At 47.6% G+C, this 20178-nt stretch overlaps 1 protein-coding gene across 4 annotated transcripts in view; it reads right to left on the bottom strand.

Annotated features, from left to right (window-relative positions):
• Positions 1-20178, bottom strand: part of MAEA (macrophage erythroblast attacher, E3 ubiquitin ligase) — a 1045966-nt gene that overhangs the window by 653787 nt on the left and 372001 nt on the right. For all 4 annotated transcript variants that reach the window (XM_069632159.1, XM_069632160.1, XM_069632158.1 and 1 more), the window contains one exon: positions 18620-18742. In XM_069632159.1, coding sequence (XP_069488260.1) covers positions 18620-18742 — 123 coding nt within the window. The remainder of the gene's footprint in view (positions 1-18619; positions 18743-20178) is intronic.

Genomic DNA, 20178 nt, shown 5'->3' on the forward strand with positions numbered 1-20178 from the left:
CCACAAACTCGACTAAAGAAACTAGATGGAGCCTACAAATCATTCATTATTGACGTCAATACTATCTATGTCTCTCATGATGTCAAAACTCTAAGGGTCTACTTGGACTCTAACCCAACACTAACCAGGCAAGTGAATGCTATTGCCTCCTCAGCAGCCTACAGTACGACATTAAATAATGCGTGCAGACCTTTTCTGTAACCCAATAGCTGCTTTATGCTAGCAAGAGCATTAATACGATCCAGGCTAGACTACTGCAACGCTTTGTCAGCACAAGCGCTTGCAACATCAAGAAACTGCAAGTGATTCCAAACAACGCGCGGAGAGCAGTCTTGAGCATTCCCAAAATAAGAGCATATATCTACGACCAGAAGAAAAATGCACTGGCTACCTATCTGTGATCATATCCTGTTAAAACCTTTGGCCATCGCCCACAGATGCTTAGCCAATAAGGCTTCCAAATACCTATCTACTAAATTCGCCAAATGCCAATCTAACAGACGCAGCCACTCGTCTTACTTGCATCTTCTCGCCATTCCGAGATACAACCTGCAAAGATCTGGTGGTTCCAGCTTTCCAGTAGTGGCAGCAAACACCTCCCCAACCCCTCTTTAAGGTCTGAACTTTCCTACTGGGCATTCCGTCAGCACTTAAAAGCTTGGCTATTCTGCGAAGAACAAGTAGTCTTCAATTTGCCTAACCACCATCTGATAATCTTTCATGTAACAAGCAAATCCCCACCTATTGGCCATTGACATTTTCAACTTTACTCCCTACTTTTATTCATATTCTAGTATGAAAGCTGTATTTTTTTTCCAACAATTTTATTAGGTTTTCCAACAGCAAAGGTACATATCACACAAATAGCCATCAACAACAGTAATTCAGCACAGTTCGAGGGATGCGTTAGAGGTTGCCCTCTATAAATGTCGGCAGGCCAACTTGGTCGTGCTTCTGCACTTTCTACTCCCTCTCTATTCCCACCCCCCGCCCCCATCTCCCACAAGTGTCAAGGCCCCGCGCCCTCGTTCCCCATGCTGGCCCGCCTCCATAAACCAAGCCAGTCTAGAACCAGCGCGTGAGAGGTGGTCTTTTAGTGAGAGCTGGGTACTTTTCGGCGTAGTCCATAAAGGGGGCCCATACATTTAGAAAATTGTTCAGGCGGCCCATGCGGATTGCTGGGACCTTCTCCGCCACAACTATTTCCCAACACTTTGACCACCATAGGTGAGTTGATGGGCATTCAGTGTTTTTTCCAGAGCCAAGCTAATGCTACTTTTGCTGCATGGAGAAGGTGGGTGCACAAGCGTGGGATATGGCCAGAGAGTGGGAATTCCCCCCTCCCCCGTCTCTCCCAGAAGGATTATTCCAGGGTCACAGGGGAGGTGACCCCAGTTAGTTCACTGATGTGACCCACTACCTCCCTCCAGTACTGTTCGGCCTTCAGGCATGACCATACCATATGGAACAATGAGCCCGCTCTCTGCAACCACGCCAGCAGTTCGCCAGGGTTTCGGGCTTGGCTTTGTTTAATTGTTCTGGGGTAATGTAGTACCTGTAGCAAAGTTTATAGCCACATTCTCTGTTCGAGATACATTGCGTGCTTTTATGGAGTCTGGTCCAAATTTTCCCCCATTCCTCCACGTCTAACTCTCTACCCAGGTCTCTCTCCCAGTCTTGTATGTATTTTTCTTTTTTGGAGGGATCGGTTCTGTTCAGTAGGCGGTGTAGCGTCGAGATTCTGCCTTTGGAGCAGGGGAAACAAGCGAGAGCTCCAGCGCTGTTAGGTCCTTGGACCCCTTTTCCCTGATCTCTTTGTGTGACAGCCAATGCCGGAATTGGGCGTAGTGGAATCTCTCTGGCTCTCCCACCCCAAACTTTTCCTTGCATCTCTGCGACTCTTTTTAAACCCCCTACCTTCCATGATTCGAAGCCTCTCGCCGACCCACCCGAGGAGAACCCAGGGTTATTCCAAATGGATGTTAATGGGCCTAATGTTCCCCGGATGCCCCATTTCCACGATGCTGCCTTCAGCTTTCCATGGTTACTCTAGTTGCTAAGGCGAGGGGGGCCTCCCTTGCCCTGGGATTTTATAGGTGGGAGGTGTGGCAGATCCCAACGGGACTGGGCACCAGGACTCCTCTAGCTGTTTCCAAAGTGGCTGGCTTGATGATTGGGACCAGGTGTATGCATGAGAGAGTTGGGCTGCGTGAGCGTATCTCGCTACATCGGGGACTCCCAGCCCTCCCAGGGCCGTCTCACGGGTCATGATTCTTTTGGCTATTCTAGGCCTCTTCTCCCCACCCCCCAAAGACAAGTTCCTGTATTTTCCTCTGCAGGGAAAGCAACTCGGACTTTGGAATGTGGACTGGGAGGGCAGCACAGTGGTGAAGGAGCCTAGGGATTATGTTCATTTTTATGGCAGTGATGCGTCCAAACCACAAGATTTCCCGATTCCCCCAGTTCTTCAGGTCGCCCAGGAAGTCCCTGAACAGCTGCGGGAAGTTGTCGGAGTATAGGCGGGAGGGGACCCCGGGAAGTTGCACCCCAAGGTGTTCAATGGGTTTCGTAGACCAGGGAATCGGTAATATTTGGCTGAGGGTCGCTTTTTGTTGTTTAGAGAGGTTTATTGGGAGGGCAGCTGATTTGTCCAAGTTAATCCTGAAACCGGAAACCGCCCCGAATTCCTCGATTTCCTTACAAAAGGAGCCGAGGGAGCAGCCAAGGTCTGTTATGGTTACAAGGACTTCATCCGGGTATAGGACAATTTTGTATTCATGGCCCCCCAACATCAATCCTTTTATGCTCGGGTTCTGCCGTATTCTGGCTGCAAAGGGCTCCATGGAGAGAGCGAAGATTAGTGGCGAGAGGGGGCATCCCTGTCGGGTGCCTCTGTTAATTTTTAATCTTTCGGATTTGTTGCCGTTGAGCCGCAAGTGTGTGGTGGGGTGTTGGTAATTGGCCATAGCCCATTTGGTGAAGTTTGGTCCGAACCAAAAGTGACCCAGCACCTTTCGGATGTAGCCCCAGTCCACTCGGTTAAAGGCCTTGTGAGCATCTAATGATATTACGGCCATTCCCTCCCCAGTCTTGTGGGCGCTCTCAATTAGATTGATCGTACGCCGTACATGGTCATGTGTCCCCCACCCGGGGATAAATCCCATTTGGTCCGATCAATTATATCCGGTAGGATCGCCCCCAGCCCGCACGCCAGTACCTTCGAATATATTTTCCTGTCATTGTTCATTAGGGCTATTGGTCGGTAGGAGGAGCCAAGCTCAGGATCTTTCCTGGTTTGTGTACAAGCACTGTAAGGGATTCCATGGAGTTTGTGACAGTGCCTGTAGTTAGGAAGGAATTGAATAGGGCAGTCGGGTGTGGAACCAGGATGTTCGTGTCATTTTTATAGAATTTTGCCGTAAAATCGTCTGGGCCTGGGGCCGTGTTCTTTAATGATTTGATGGCTTTGGTTATTTCTTCCGATATGATTGGAGATTCTAGTTGTGTTAGCAGAGATTTCTTTTGGGGGTGCATGGGGCTAAGGTATCTGGGTAGGTCTGCCAGTAGCGTGGGCGGCCCCCGTCATAATTGCTCTGTGGTGGTTTACTAGCTCCTCCAATTTATCTGACTCCTATGAGCCTCGAGATGTTATTCCGGCTGTGGGTTTTTTAAAGTTTATATGCAAGTATCTGGTTTGCTTTGTTTCCTTTACTATAATAGAATTGTTTGGTGAAGGCCAACGATTTGGCAGTGCGGTCAGCCCACTGGATCTCGAGTGCGATTTTAGCTTTTTTAAGGGCCCTTTCTGTTTTCCTAGAACGATGGGATATCAACTCTGCCTCCCAGACCCTCACCTCTTTTTCAAGCTTGGCTGCCGCAATGTTTGACACCTGCCTCTGGTCCGCCCCGGCGCTAATTAAGAAGCCCCTGACCACAGCTTTCACAGCGTTCCAGGTTACCCCCAAGGATGCGTCTGCAAGTGCGTTTTCCTTAAAGTAGTTCCCTATGGTTTCCCCAATTTCCCTTCTAATGCTGTCATCCAGCAGTATGGAGTCATGCAGTTTCCATTGCTGCTGTGGGTTGTTTGTCTGGCCCGAGATGCTAAGGTTAGCGGAGACTGGGCCGTGGTCAGAGATCATGCGTGTGTGGATCTCTATTTTGAAACAGGGAACAGAGAGCTAGAGGTTAGTAATGGGTCAATTCGCAAGAAGCCTCCGTGCACCCCGGAGTAGTGGGTGTAATCCCTTGAGCTCCAGCTGGCCAGTCTCCATGCCTCAATTGTATCGGTTTCCAGCAGGAGCTTAGCCAGCGATAGTGCGTGCGTGAAGTCAGAGTTGGTGGGTGCCAGGGTTTTATCTATTTGAGGGTTGGGGACAAGGTTGAAGTCTCCCCATACGAGGAGGAATCCCTCCTTAAATGTCAGGATACTAGGGATCAGGTCAGTGAGGAATTTGTTCTGGGCGGTGTTTGGGCAGTACAGTGCCATGATGGTGATGGGCTGCTCCACAAATAACCCCTTTAGTAGCAGGAATCTGCCCCCCGGATCCCTTTTGACCGTGATCTTAGTTAGGGGGACTGTCACTCAGGAGAATTGCTACCCCTCGTTTTTTTCTCCCCGGAGGACGCAAAGAAGGCCTTCTTGAACCTTTTAAATCTAATTCGGCTTTCGTCAGCCCGCAGTAGATGGGTCTCCTGAAGAAGGACTAGGTCTCCTGCTAGTTGCCACAGTATGTTCCACAGATCTGCGCTTTCTTGGGGAGTTAAGGCCCTGCACATTCCAGGTGAGGATTACAATGTTGAGTGTCAGTCATTCTGTTAAGGGGTGGTAATTCGTGTGGCTCCGGTCCTGGGGTTGATATGGACAGTGTGTGTGGCGGCCTGTTGTCTGTGTTGTGCAAGGGTGCTCTTCGCTGATGGTGATCCGTGTTGTGCGGCTATCTGCAGAGGTGGGGCTGGTGAATTCACCCTTCCCGTTCTTCTCTAGTAACTTTCTTCCCCTTCCCCCCCCCCCCCCCCCCCAAGTTCCCCCAAGTCCCCCCTAGCAGGATAGAACTCATCCTACTATACAGGGTAACTGACGGGTCAGGTGCACCTATCAACTGGCCAACTGGGCCCAACGCGTAAGCTGTGGTGTGACATAGCAAGATAGAATTAGGGCACAGGGGTGGGTGTTTCCGAGAGGTAAGGGTACCCTGGGACCCGCAACCTTGTTGATCATGTGTGGATACCTGTGCTCCTCCACCCCTAGAGGGCGTTCGCTTCCTGCCACCCAACCCGCCACCGCCCCCCCGCCCACCGAGTGTGCATTCTGGGCCAGAGCCTCCAAAAGGACACCAGGCTCCGATTCAGGACCCCTCCAGCCTTGTTGGTGATGCTAAACAGCTGTTGGTTAAGCTGGTTTAAGGGCCTTACGTGGATCTTACGCCCTCGGCTCACTCTGATCCAGGATGTCCCCAGCTGTTTCGCGGGTGCGTTTCGGGCTGTTTCTTTGGCATCCGACTCCTCCAGGCCCCCCTCCAACACCCATGAATTGTTCTGCTTCCTTAGGGAGTGAATCTCCCGGTTGGCTCCTTCCCAAGTGAATCTCACAGATGTTGGGAAGCCCCCGCGGTATGGGACTTTCCGTTCCCGGAGCCATTCCGTCAGCACCTTAAGAACTTTCCGCTTCTGGAGGGTTGCGTTTGCTAAGTCCTGATAAAGAAGGAATCTGGAGCCTTGAAAGGTGATTTGGTGCATCATTCTGGCCTCCTGCATAATATCCTCCTTGATCTGATAGAAGTGCACCCTTACGAGGACATCCGGGGGGGGGGGGGGGGGACGACGCCCGTCTCGGGACCATTCTGTGTACTCGGTCCAGCTCCAATGGGGCTTCGTCTGGAAGGGTGAAGATAAATCTGAACAGTTCCAACACATAGCTTTTCAACTCTGCGCCCGGGATTGATGATGGGATCCCGCAGAGGCGGATACTGTTTTGTCGCAATCTGTTTTGCGCATCCTCCTGTTTCGCCTCAAGCGCTGTGATTCGGTCCAGCGCCTTCTCCCATTCCAATTTCTGGTCACAGAGTTCAGTCTCAATCTCGGCTGCTCGGGATTCTACCGCCACGACCCGCTTGTCAAGGGAGTTAATCTTCTGTGTAACCTCCTCAGTGCCCTTTCGGATCTCCCTTGTCAGGGAGGATAGCAGGTCCCTCAGGTCTGACTTGGTAGCTGATTGTGTTGAGTCCGGAGCCTCCACTGGGGGGCTGCTGCCTGCGGATAGCTCTCCTAGCGGGTCCCCCTTCTTTGCTTTTTCTGCAGCTGCTCCGCTCATTAGGGTTGCACTATCCACCTGCTTGGAAGCTTTCCCGCTTCTCGCCATTGATCCCGGAGGCGTGATAGCGGTTGCGGGAGGATGGTCGCTTCTGGCTAGCACCCTCAGGGGTCTGCGCTCAAGTCCTCTGTCTTGGTGAAATCCAGGGGGGTGCAACCCCAGCAGTTGGGTTTACGAGCCCCCCCACCCCCCAAGCCTCAAGCTGCTGCTGGGGCTTCCCTCTTTGGCTCAATGATGCAGGGGCAGCTCCACCAGGATGGGCATATATAAGTTTCTTCCTTCGGTAATGGGGGGGTGGGGGGAGCGTGCTCCGGAGGGCGAGGGCTGGATGTGGTGCGTGGGCCTGCACTCTCGGCGGCTACCCGCTACTAGGGGTCTCCAGCAGCAGTCCATAGGGCAGACTCCTCAGCAAGGGGTTGTTTCCTGGGTGGGGCGGGGGGGGGGGTGGGCCCGCTCTTGGGATGTGCGATGGTGATTTAGAACTGACCCAGTTTTGGCAATCGGTGAGTCTGCTGCCTCTGCAGCCCCGGGCCCATCGGGACTGCATGTGGTGTGGCAAGATCTTGTGCAGGCCCCCTGGAGCGGGCTAAGCTTCGTGGGCCCGGCCCCTTGTGGTGCAGGTGGTGTAGTTGGCAGGGGGGCTTGGGACAGCGCGACTAGCTGATGCTGGGAAGAAAAGGGTGGGCCGCCACCAATGTGGAGGCGGTCAGTGGCTCTGGCCAAGCCCCCTCCGCTCACCTCTGTTCTCCCTTCTGTGGGTCCGTTATGAAGGGAGCAGGGCTCCTCGCGTTCCGTTGGCTCCTTGGCTTTGTCTCAGGAGATGCGGGTGAGCGGCGCTCGGCGGATCGCGGGAGGCCGGGGTCCAGAGCAGCCAGAAGCATAAGTCAAGGGCTCTCTCACAGTGTGCTGCTCCGTGAGGTGGTCTCTGCCCCCTCACGGGCGGTAATTCTACAGGGTGGGAGGACGAGTAGGCAGATAGGTGGGCCGGGAGTGGATTCAGCTGGCTTCCTCGTTGCTGGACTCAACTCTGTTGGCGGGGAGCTGAGGTTGGCTGTCTATGGCTGCTAGATAATGCTTTAACAACCCCCCCCCCCGTCGAGGCCCGAGTTGCTCTTTGGAGGCCGCCATTTTCCACCATGAGTGGTTCGAGCCCTAGGCGAGCAGAGCCTCAGATGGTGAAAAAGCCATTCTTCAGCCAAGATCGTTGTTAGGCAGAAACCTGTGCAGTTCCCTTAGGGACCACTGCAAAAGGCTTACGACTACAGGTGTTGGCAGTAAACCCAATTGGTAGCAGTCTGTACCACCCAGATTTACCTGCTAGCTGTGGCTGAGCAGTCAGACTTCTCTCAAGAAGAGTTAGGCAGTATATAGAGTATACACAATAGGTACAGAGATACAGTAGCACAAGCAAACACTGACCAGAGCTTTGGTGTAAAAGTATATAATTATTTATTTAAAGACACACTTGTAAATTACACTAGCACAAAAAGAGGTAAGTAAATTCAACACACAATCACTATTATAGATATACAACCCTGATTACTTATTAGACAAGTCTTAGTGAGAAACACCACTTATTTTCAGACAGAGGTGAGCGCTTAACCTAAGATGGCACTCTAATAAGTTATAAAAAAAAAGGGAGGGGAAAAGGCAGAGTTATGAAAGCACACAATTTCAATACTTTTAAAAGAACCACAGTGAGGCAGGTTAGGCAAGGTCTACTGGAGAGCAAGGAAGTTCAAATGCCAGACCCACTTTTAGAGAGAGCAAGCGCAATGTGTCCAGGATCGCACAGTGGGGTTATGCCCAAAGAGTCTTTGTAGATAGTTCACAAAAGATTGAGAACAAGTCAGGAAAAGATAGTTAACAGGCCCCAGGCTAACCCAGGTTAGAAAGTCGAGGATTTACTGTCACCCCGAACGATCTGTCGCAAGGGAAGCCAGGTGGGACACAGTACCTTTGGTGGGAAGAACACTCCAACGGGGCAGTTGTTCCTGGCAGTGGGTGCAAGTCGGTGTTTCATCCAGAGGAAGAGGAGGTCTCAACGTGGAGGAAAGATGAAGGTTGTTACACTGCCAGGGAAGAAACCAGCTGCGGAGTTCTCCGGTTTAAAAGGTACTACCCTTTTATTCGGGCTAGTGGTAAACCGTGGTATCGGCTGCCAGGTGCTTGGCACAGGCAAGGCGGCCACGAGATGATCCAGGAAGGCGAAAAGACGGGCAAACTGGTTATCCCCACCAGTCAAAGGAAGAAGACTCTCCGGACTGGTGATCTCCTCTGTCGTCAGGAAAAGTGGTGAGACGGTTCAGCAGGGCTCCACCGGTGGCGTCGTCGTTGCAGGTCGGCTCGGCTTCTCCCTCCTCGGATTCTTTAGGTCCTGTAGCGACTTCTGAAGTTCCAGTCCCAAAAGCCCTGCTTTTATGTAGAAAACCCCCATTAATCAGTCCTAGCTGTCACTGAAACATGCTAAGTGGTGAGCCGGACAGCTCACCACTTGGCCAATAACACCAGAGTGCGACTTCAGTTGCCAAGGCAACTCAGTCCAGGGTGCCTAAACCCTCTCCCACACCCCCCTGTGGTACCCAGAGTAGCACCACCTTTGGAGGCTTCTGTGGAGAAGCCCGCCAAAAAGTGGAACAAAGGGCTCGACTTGGGTTGGAGTCACAGAATCGAACACAAACGCCATTTTGGAACCGAGTTTCGGCAAAAAATACCAACCATTGAATTTATATTAATTTAATAAACCGGCGTTATGTTCGAGGCTATATTAAAAAGTGGTAGCCTTGAACAATGGGAAAATCCCATAGGAATATATTCGCGGTCGAATATAAAAAGTAGTATCCACTGCCACCAGCCAAAACTCAGTCGGGGGGGGGGACTGGACAGTGCCCCCTCGAACAACAGACCCCGGGGCAATCGAATTGCCCCGACCAGTATGTCCACAATATGATGGTTTGTACTGTTTCTGTTCACAATTTAAGACTAGTAAAGCTAATGGTGACTTTACATGCCCTGGGAGACAGTAGTCAGTCCCAGGGTATGGAGTCTATGTTGGGGGTCGCTACGACACCCCTGGGTTACTGCACGGAGGGTGCTGTGTAACCCACATACCAAAAACATATGAAGCCCTATGGGGTAAAGGACCCCATAGCCCATAAAACACATGCAACGTCAAAGGAACACCTCAAATCATGTCTAAGAGTGGGAGAAAGAGAGTCTCACTCTTAGCAGGAGAAAAAAATAAACCCCAAAAATCCAGCAAAGCTGCTGGGGGACTCACTAGGTTTGGGAAATTAGCCTTAACAGAGAATTCTCCCCAACACTCCCCAGACATTCAGACGTAACTTTGCCCAATTCCAGGTGAAAATGGGGCGATGGGCCAGCGATATTCCCTCCGGTGCACCGCAGCTGCCAGGAGCTCCTAAGGAGACATGGCACTCGCGGCGGCTCCTAGCCACGCTCTGAAAGCTGTAGTTTAAAAAAAAATCCTAAAAATCCAAACAATCCATTTAACCAAAAAAAATCATTATTCTTGAAAAAAATGCTAGAAGATTCTTCTTCCATAGGTTAACTTAATAACAGAGAAGAAGATATTCAGTTGTTAATATTGTCAAAAGAATACCAAATATAATCTATTGAACATAGTCCATCATCCATGGTGTTTCCAAATTAACATTTATGTAAAAGCCAACGTATTTTGGTCGAACAGACCACCTTCATGAGACAATCTCTGTAAATCTAAGTAAACATGAACAAAACGTATAGCACTGCGACATATATATATATATATTACATATTTTTTATGCGAGACAAAGCCACACAGTCTCATACTTTACAGTGAACAGTTTACATTCATGCTGAAGGTAAACTATTGAACATTATACCAGTCCACAAACTAAATAGACCGCCATCCCTAAAAATACTGTCCGAAAATCTAACTGAGCCAGTTTCCACAGAGAACATAGAATAAAAAATGGATTTCAAGAAATGTAAATAAAAATAAAATCGTAGAAAAAGAAAATAAACTTAATAACCTTATCTAAGTAATCAAGTTTCTACCTGAAATCTCCCACCGAAAAAGCAAAAGGGCATTCACAGTTCAGAGTTATTGAGTGGCAGTGGTACTGCAGTGGGAATGTGCTCGTTTGTGAGACTAGTGTTGTGGGAATAGGGAGTGTAAGGAGTAACTGTGAAGTGAATGGTACAGAGTGGTAGAAGGGTGACTGAGAAGTAGTGTGGAATAGGGCCTAGTAATGTGGAGGAGGGACTAGTAATGTGAAGGAGGGAGCAGAAGGGATAAATCGACATTGAAGCAAAGAAAGTAACATCGAAGGTTAGAGGCAAGTGAGAGACATCAGAGGAAAAAGCAAAAAAAGGGAAGAGCAGGACGTAGAAAGGGACTGGAGAAGAAGTAGCAAGAACAGGAGAGGGTGGGGAGAAAATCAGCGCGATAGATTTCAACCCAGCATCTGTAAGGCACAATGGATGTACGTGATTATTTCGAATACGAACATTTAGAAGACGAAAACGTTGAATTTCACATGTTCGTATTCGAAATAAGCACCCCACAGCTAAATGGCCTTTATAGACAGACCCCGCTCACCCCACTCCCTTACTTACCTTTTGGCAGCACACTTCGCTCTGTGCCACTGAGTCCCTGCAGCGCCAGTTCCCTTCACTTCCATGGATGGGAACCGGTTCTACAGGGTCCTTTTCTCTTTTTTTCCCCTAAAGCTTTGTTGTTTTCGAAGCAGGGGGACAACCCTGCTGCCCCCACCCCGATTCCATTATAGTGAACAAGGGGGGGGGCGGGAACTGCTGCAACCCCTGCTGCCATTGTTCGCTATAAAGTAAACCGAATAGTTGAAATTTTTGGTTGTATGTAATTTTGGTACAGCCGAAATCCGATCATTTCAACCATTCTTTTTTTTCAGGATATTTTTGTGCAATACCGGCACAATTACTATGTCACTATAGAACACTAATAACGGTATGGGGTTAGAAACAGTTAAGCAGTCCCTGAGGAGGTTTAAATAGCTGGCTTTTAGATAATCATCTCAAGTATAACAGCTTGAAGAAAGTAGTCACTATTCTGTAGAATTTACCTGGGGGTAAGGATGCCTGGATTAGGGAGGAGGTTAATTACAAGACAGCGAGGGATAGCCCCAAGGCCCATTGAAGACTCGATAGTGGCGCGATTCTCGTGGCATCTGTAACTAGCATTACAAGTAAATCCCATTGTACTGCAAGAACCAGGCAGCAGGGGCATGAGGTAGTGGAAGACTAGCACTGTAGCTGCAGACAGCCCAAGGGATGGTGGACAAAACAAACATGAGTCGCACAGCAAATTCAAGGTGGTAAATTAGCCTCTTGCAGGTTCAGTTTTTGCATTGAAGTGATTCCATGCTTCCACAAACAGAACAACTGATAAAACAAGGCCAGCGGTCCCCAAATCAGTCAGGAAGTAATCATGAAGCTCAGGTGCATACACTCACCGAGAACATGGCCAAGGGGCAATGGTAACCCCCCATATACATGCTGACAGGAACAGAGAGGAAGCGAGTTTTGAGAAAACTCTGCTCTTCTAGACTATTGTTACTCATTGTGTTTCCTGTGCTGTCCTCGCGCCATGATGCCCTTGGGTGACCGTGAGCGTTACAAATGCTGATAAAGCAGGAATGTAGGGACTAGGGGAAGCTAGCTGCTCCCTGATGCATCCCCTGGATGCGATATACAAAATATTCCCCAGCCCTTTTTAGGAGAGGGGCATACAGATGGTGTCTAGAGGAATGAACAGACTCCAGGGAAATTATAGAAAGATATGGATTATGACTGGGGGGGATAGGTGAAATTTGGGGGACAGAGTCACCAGTATCATGACGTCAGCCCTGGAAGCTGGAAATAGGAGATCCCCCCCCCCCCAAATATATGCCACCAAAACATATTGGGTCGCTAATGGATGACTGGTGAGACCCATGCACACCAGAGAGACAAATCCCGGAATGGGTCACAGACTAGGCTTCAGAGATAGTAATCCAAAGCTCCTACTTGTTGCACGATCGTAAACCACTGCATACAGTTACCAAATCAGGAACAAAAGGCAGGCACAAAACACAACTATGATTCCCCTGCCTGCTTTTAGTATTGTGGACCCAGAAAGTAGCTGAAATAAAACACTGCAAAACTTTGCACCAAGAGTAAGGCAAGGGGAATGCAATATCCACAAGGGGAACGTGTACCTCAATAGTGCCCGGGCCAATCAGGATCAGAGAAAGCCCAGAGAGGAACAGACCAGCAAACTAGCCCTCATTTTCCTAATCATCATGAGCAGTAGCAGTAGGGGAATCAGGAGCCAGAGTATTAAAGCAGGAGTGGCAGGGTTTGTGGTAGCTATACTAGGAGGGTCATGTGGATGCACGGACAGTGAGAAGGATGTTGATATTCCAGGGCACCAAAGTATTAAGGAAGTCAGGTTGAGACCCCACGTCAGAGCAGGAGACTGGTTGAAGATCTGAACTACGGGCATTATATCCAGGAGAGTTGGCATAGCGAGTGCAGCAATATAGCCCCTATACGGCAAAGTGAGACTTGAGAGAGAAAATTGGGGGATCAGAGTAGGGTGGCACTTAGTAGGCCACCCCAATGACCCTTTAATTAGCACCCAGATGGGGCCTATACTATTCGGAGGTACCCACATAGTGGTGAAAATACCAACTTGAGTTGTTCAAGCAGGCAAGCACACGAGAAATGACAAGGCAGGGAAGGGAAGCTATGAACCTGGTCCACTCAACAGACAATCAAACGAATGAGGATACAAAAGGTTCTAATATTGCCAGAGGCAATCTCACCTTTAGAGGAGGCGACGCATCCCAGGGACCAACATCTAGCACTGGAGTACCATATCCCCCGCCTCCCCCCTACCCCACCACAGGTCCTGCAGTGGGACACCAACTCCCTAAGACCAAGTGATTATATTGGTAGTTGCCTGGTGTGTAATCACTCAAGAAAATGGTTTTTAGAATAGGGCTTGAAATGTTGGAACTCAAAATCGTACTTGCTTGTAGAGCAGTGAATACAGAATATTGTTTTGTTTCCAGTCTCAACACTTTTAAGTTATAGAAAACTCTTTTTCTTTTAAGTAGGGAAAAACTAGGAGTTCACACGCAACGAGTCGATGAGACTCAAAATGGGGGAATTCACAAGGTCTGAAGATCTGTCGACCAAGGCCATCCAGCAAGCTAATGCGTTAAAATCAGGGATGTACTTTACTGTTGGATATCATGGGCTCACAGGCAACCTGAAAACAGAACCTCAGCATTAACAGGGCACTGATATTGTGCACTCTACCAAGCCATTGCCCAGAGGGAATCCCTTTTCCTTTGGGCACAAACCCCATTTGTTGTGTCTAACCGTATGAACACTCAAATTCTAATCTTAGGTTGACAATTTCTCCAGCTTTGTGACAGGGCCCAGAGCATAATCCTGATCCCAGAAAGTGTACAATGTGAAAATCAACACCAGAATCCAAGTTTTACATATCCAGCACAAGAACATTTTTTTAACGTATGGCCTATTTAACCCAATTTTTGGTTGTACAATCATTTCATACAGCCTGAATTCAGTAAAATCGGCCATACACTAAAGATATATTCAGTCAAATTTGCCAATACCGTTCGTTACTGTGTATCCTTTGGAAATACTGTACCTCTCATAGGCTCTTCCTCCTGGGGATTTATTGTTCAATTTGCTACTGTGTTTGATCAAACTGACTACTCCATTTGAAGCTTGCCTCATAATCTTCTCTCTTCTCTATTATGTGCTTCTTGCACTGAATGTAGAGTTCCCCTTTTATCAGGGTTTTGTTATTATCTGTTCTCTCCCTATTTTTAACTCTTGCGTAATACTTTCTCTTGTATAATAACACTTTAATTGTCAGATTTAACCCAGTCTCATTTCCACGGAGACAGTGGCTTGCACGGCATAAGGATTCCCTCAAGGCCCACCGTTCTCCCAGTTACCTTGGCATGTGAAGGGGAACATCCTCAGGAGACTGGTGCCTCAGGGACCGCCTCTCTGGTTTCGCTCTGCCGTCGACTTGTCTGTCAGCTTTTTCTCATTCGGCTTTCCTTTTCTCCTCCTTGTATGTCCGTTTCATGGGCTGCCCGGACACCCTGTTGTGAGATATTTGCTGTGGTATCAACAATGGTTGGTGGACCGATGGATCCTTTGTGGTCTCGCCACCACATTCTTCTGGGTTCCAGTCTTCCCTCGCTGGGAACTCGCCATAGCTCTGGAGTCCCGCTCTCCAGTGAATGAAAGTCGCAGGCTTCCTCACTTATGGTCACTCTGCCACCTGCAGGTGTTACACAGCTCGAGGCCTTCCCTTGCCGGCATAAGCATTCCTCCCTCTCTCTCGGTGAGTACACGTTATTGAACTTACTCGTCCTAGTGAATAGAATATATTGATTTCAAGGAACATGTTCTTTTCCTATGTGATAATTATGTTGACCAAGTGTTTCTTCATCCCAGACTTGATGGTTAACAGTCTCTGCTCTTGTGCAACATCTCATGTAGGCCACGGTGTGCACAGCTTTAGGGAGTTCCTCACAGGTACAGGAGTCCTTGTCCTCTAAGGGGGAGTCTCTCCCGGTGAGGTCCCACTTGCCTCGACCCCTGGGGAGGGTGTTGTGGAGCAGGCTCACCTCCATAGTCTCACAAAGGAGGTGGGCTTCCCCTTACAGAGAAGGGACGAATTCCCTCGATTAGTCACAGTGCACACATAAGTGTCCTACATAGGCCTAATGACACCAGAATGCAGTCTTGGAGACCATCCACCAGACTGCACACATTCAACTGATCTCTCAATACCACTGCACCTAATGTTAGGCTGGAGCTAACTTCAGGCCACTGCATTAGCTGCTCACATATTGAGTGCACCCAAGCACCCTATGCTACCCTACTCTCTCGACTGACCTGGACTACGGTCCCCAAGGGCGATCAACCCACAAGCACTTTGCGATCATACCAATGATATATAGAGCACTATATAAATGCCAAATAACAATAACAGTGGAGAGACCTGCTGGGAATCTGGGCTCAGACTGGCAGGGGGCACACCATAGATCTTTAAGCAGTAAGAGCAAGGCCAGCAGCTGGTGACCATCGTCCAGACTGATGGGAGTTGCAAGGCTGCAAAGCCAACAACCCAAACAGGTCTTGCTAACTTTTCAAACCATGGGAGCGAGAGTATCTTACCCACAAGTACTCAGTCTGGGGGAGAGGTTCTACCAGTTATATCCACTGGGAAATCCCTTCTGCAAGAGGTGCTCCCACCCACAGAGTTAGCAAGCAGGTAGCTGTTGTGAAGTCAGCATCTCATTCCGCTATCTAGGACCAAAACAAAGAGCCCACCATGAGCACAACAAAGATCCAGAGCAATTAAGGCCCTTGTGAAAGAAAAAAGCTTGGACCCTAGGATAGACTAAAACATTGGGTTAAAGGAACAGCAGTTTTTGTTGAAACTAGGTTAGGGGTTGGCCTTTGGACCTTCCGTCCTTTAGACTAGGCCCTTTCCGTAACTTTACATGGATCCTCCTTTATGCTACTGTTTTGCTTAGTTTGCCTCTTCAGTTGCGTGCCCTTGCTGAAAGCCACCACCCAACGCATCCCTAAACAAACTGCCAAAGACAAAGCCCAGCTTGGGAGAATCCCCAACTACAGTGACAACCTCCCAATACATGACTTGGGAGGAGCCTTTTGTATATCACTCTCCAGTGTGGGCGTTTAGGAAACACAAAAAGATATGGGACAAGTAGGTTAATTTTTTTTTGGTAACTTTAATTTACGGATCCTGAAAATAAACTTGTTAAGAGCACACCTACATTAGTCTGTGCGTTCTGTTCCTCTCTACCGGTGACATAGTCCATATTTTTCAGACTGGGTCATGGCTTATGGCTGGGAGATTAAACATCTGTGTAAAAAGAAATGAGGTTGATTCTAGTTAGATTGTTTTCCACGCGTGTGCAGGTTGCGTCATAATGGAGATGATCCCACAAAGAAATATCAATTATTTGCAGTTGGAAATGGGGTAAGTAGAACAATTGATAAGGGTTACATATGCAAATGGAAGTAGAGTAACAAATGTTTTTTGGAATAGTTCAAGCAGGGTGGTACAGAGAACACAATGGGAGGGGGTTGTAATCTTTGACGTAGACACCCTCAGTCACTTTCTATGTTCATCTATGTCTCTTCCATAAATAAAAAGATTTGAAAAATAAAGTAAAAAGATTGCACACCCTCACTATCAGAAAACAAGGTCTTCAACTTATTATATTAAGTACATCCCATTTAGAAGGGAAGACAGTCACTAAAGTCCACAGCATCCATCACTGAAAAGGGACAAGGGACAATCACTGTAGGCTGCTACTTCCTACTGTGGTTTCATTGATCCTCTCCTCAAACACTTTTACCCTAGTCCTTCTCATCCCTTCTCTTTCCTGCATACCCCTTCAACGTATCTGTCCTCTTCCTACATGTTCCTGTGTGCTTGGACACAAAAACGTTTTCATTGTATAAAACCCACTTTTCAACGCCACCAATGTCATCTTGCTCGACTTTGCAAGGCACCACACCTTCCTCAATATGGTCTTTCTCATCAAGTTTTCAATTTCAAATGCATACCCTTGCTTCCAGACATGGACTGAACAAAAAAGTGGCCCACGATGGCTTAGGTTTGCCACATTAAATACTCCTGTACCTTGTGCTGCCAGTACTTTTAAACATTTTTACTGGCTTGAAATACACCATTTTCAAAGATTAATAATAAAATGCTCTTAAAGGCACTACTCAAAAACTTGTCATGGAATTTCACAAATTGTGGTTGGTGAATGTGAATATGGGACTATTTTTTGTCATAGTCTGCCCGTGCCAGATGCTTCCAGGCGTTTCTAGATGGATAACATACCTCAGACAGCAGCAAGATGTAGAGAAATGATTCAAATGCTTGAAAGCCGTACACGAGTCATCTTAATTAAATTGAGCATTGTTTACTATGAATTTCTACCTAAAAAACACACAAACCCATTACATGACACAAAATAGTCTATGTTCTTCTCCATCACAGAGTTAGGGTTAATGAATCACCTCCCTGCACCGGAACCCAGGAATATAGCAACTTAATCCTGCTTGCCCTTGATAGGATAAAAGGTATGTATGTATGGGACATATAAAGCTCAGACCTAAATGGGAATTAACAGACTGCTGAGCAAATGGTACACACCCAAGGGGTGAATGGTAGGGCATAGGGGAATGAGGAATCGGTACAGGAGAAGAGGAGCTCCCAGAGGAAAAGTAGGGTTGAGTGGAGCGTAAAATGCCAGCTAATACTCCTGTGTATAATCGATAGTAAGACCGCATTGTGAAATGGGCTACATGACATTGACTCCACCCTTCACATAATGCAGAGATGCCCACCCATTTAAAATATGTGCACACATTATGGTCTGGTATGGTTATTTTTCATTCAAAAGAGGCTAGGACCTAGACTTCCAATTTGGCAAAGGTAGTTGGTGAACAATTAAAATCTTTGTTACAAGATGCTCCTCACGTCCATAAATGTGAACACAGAGTGGTCATATTGTGGCCTATAATTGCACTCTTACAATAGCAATTGGCCGCCTTTTGGACAGATCCATTGTGCCGGATTTGCAAGATGTACTTTATCCTACTAGGAACAGTGGCGGAGGGCTCTTATGCAGCATCAGGCCACATCTCTTCCCCAATAATGCACCTACTGTCGGCCGCAAGAATGACACTGGCAAGCACGCGCAGGAAGACAAAGGATGGCCAACGTCACCATGGTGGATGGTCAAGGTTTGGGGGGTCATGGCAATGGAGAACGTTACAGCCATAAAAACAGGGAAATACCAGAAGTTCTTGTCCACCTGGTAACCGTTCTAGGCCTTAGTCAGGGAAAGAGGCCCATTTCTTTAAAGCTCAGGACCTTAAAACTTAAAAACTCAAGTCCAAAGAAAAGGGGTCAGGGTGGGTCGGCAGTGGTAAAAGGTTAAGAAGAATGGTTAAAAATTGGTGTGCATACCGTTATATCGTTTTATATTGTACCATTGCCACATGTTGAATGTAAAATATCTTTACCTCCTCAAATGAAGAAAATTGTTTAAAAAAAAAAAACAAGTACTTTATTCCTCAATGATGCAACTTTGTTACAATGTGTTAGAAAGCTATTAAGGTCCTAAAAATTATTCACGGACAATATTATGCAAAAACATCTCTATATAGGTGAAAGCATACCTTCATCTTTCTGAGCCTTGATTTGTTATCATGACACCAAGCCAAGCAGGTCATAGTCTCCTGCCTTTCCAACGATTCTTCTACTTCTTTAGCCGTTAGGAACATCTCAATGTTTACCAAGTCCTTTAAAAAATAAATACATTTCAATAAAAGCAGTTGAGAAATCAGTGTAAAATGAGCATTCATTTTCTTTACAATCTGAATAGATTAAATTCAGCAGTTCTCTCCCTCTCCCTCTCTCTCTCTCTGTGTAGTATCCTGCAAACCAGGAGCTTGCTGAGCTGAAGGTGTATAAAGCCAGACCAATGGTAAACAAGGGGGGGGGCAATTACAGTAGAGCAGCAGGTAAGCAGGGCAATAGGTACAAAGGACAGAGAAGCAGGTACACACATCTGGCCGTAGGTGGCAAGGACTGGAACAAGTTCAGGCTGCCGGCACACAGGGCCAAGCTGTCTGTGCAGCACCATGACGCAGGTAGGTCTGCATACACACAGCTGCAGAGCAATGCAGAGTGTCTGAGGGACACAAATAGGGTGCACAGAGCATGCTTGCTGATTGGAGTACAGGTGAGGAAGTGGATGAGAGTATTGTAAAAGCAGAAGTATGTGTCTGACACAGTGGTTGTGTGTTAGTTGGTAAAAACTTACTTATATATAAAAGTGAAGAAAAGGAAACCCTATCTGTCCCTATTTCTAACAGTTCTTGATGTTGGATGATCATCTTCCCAATGTATCCAAAACCATGACAGGATTAGCAGGGAATTGTCTTCCATTCTATGACAAGACGGAGGCGAGCATTATGCTTAACTCTTTAATTTGCCACCAACACAGCAATTCAACATTTTAATAAACTTTTTCAAAACAAATGTTTCTTTCTGCTTTCAGTTGAAGAAATCTTTAGTTTAAAAGCTTGTTTCTCTTTCCAGAGGCTCTATATCGATCTCCTACAAATCCCAAGAGCCTCCTTGTAAATGGTAGTCCTTCCTCCACCAATCCGGTGCCTGCCTCCCCTATAAGAATATAAGAAGTCGCCGTACAAGGTTCCTTCCTCTTTCTTTTTGCTGCCAACATACGAGATAAGTGCTTATTTTCACTATTAAATGTGACTCTAAAGTTAATTTCGTTTCTGAATTCGATTAAAACGACTATATTGAAAGTTAGCACGCAGCGTATATATATAAAAAAAAGAATATATCTAGTTTTGAATATTATTTATATTATATTTCTTACATGATTAGTACTCTAGCGAGTGCATCTATAGAGCGACGCCATTGTGCCCGCTCCAAATCATATTAAAGCGGCTCGGAAGAGCCGCACCACGAATAGAACCCGAACTTCGGGAGACTGGAGGCAGAGCCGGAGCCACGGGCACTCTTTTGCCTGTGAGAGGCATCTAGCCCGCTCCACAGCGCATTGCACGGCAGGCGTGCGCTAGGACCCTGGGGAAGCGGGAGGTCTCGAACCTTCCCGTCTTCCCCAGAGGCCCTCCGGCATTCGTATTACGATCGCGAGCGAGAGGAGAAAAGCTGCGTGGAGCGTCCTCTGACAAAAAAAAAAAAA

This window comes from Ambystoma mexicanum, chromosome 6q (genome assembly GCF_040938575.1).
Source record: "Ambystoma mexicanum isolate Mex_15411 chromosome 6q, UKY_AmexF1_1, whole genome shotgun sequence".
Taxonomy (NCBI): Eukaryota; Metazoa; Chordata; class Amphibia; order Caudata; family Ambystomatidae; genus Ambystoma; species Ambystoma mexicanum.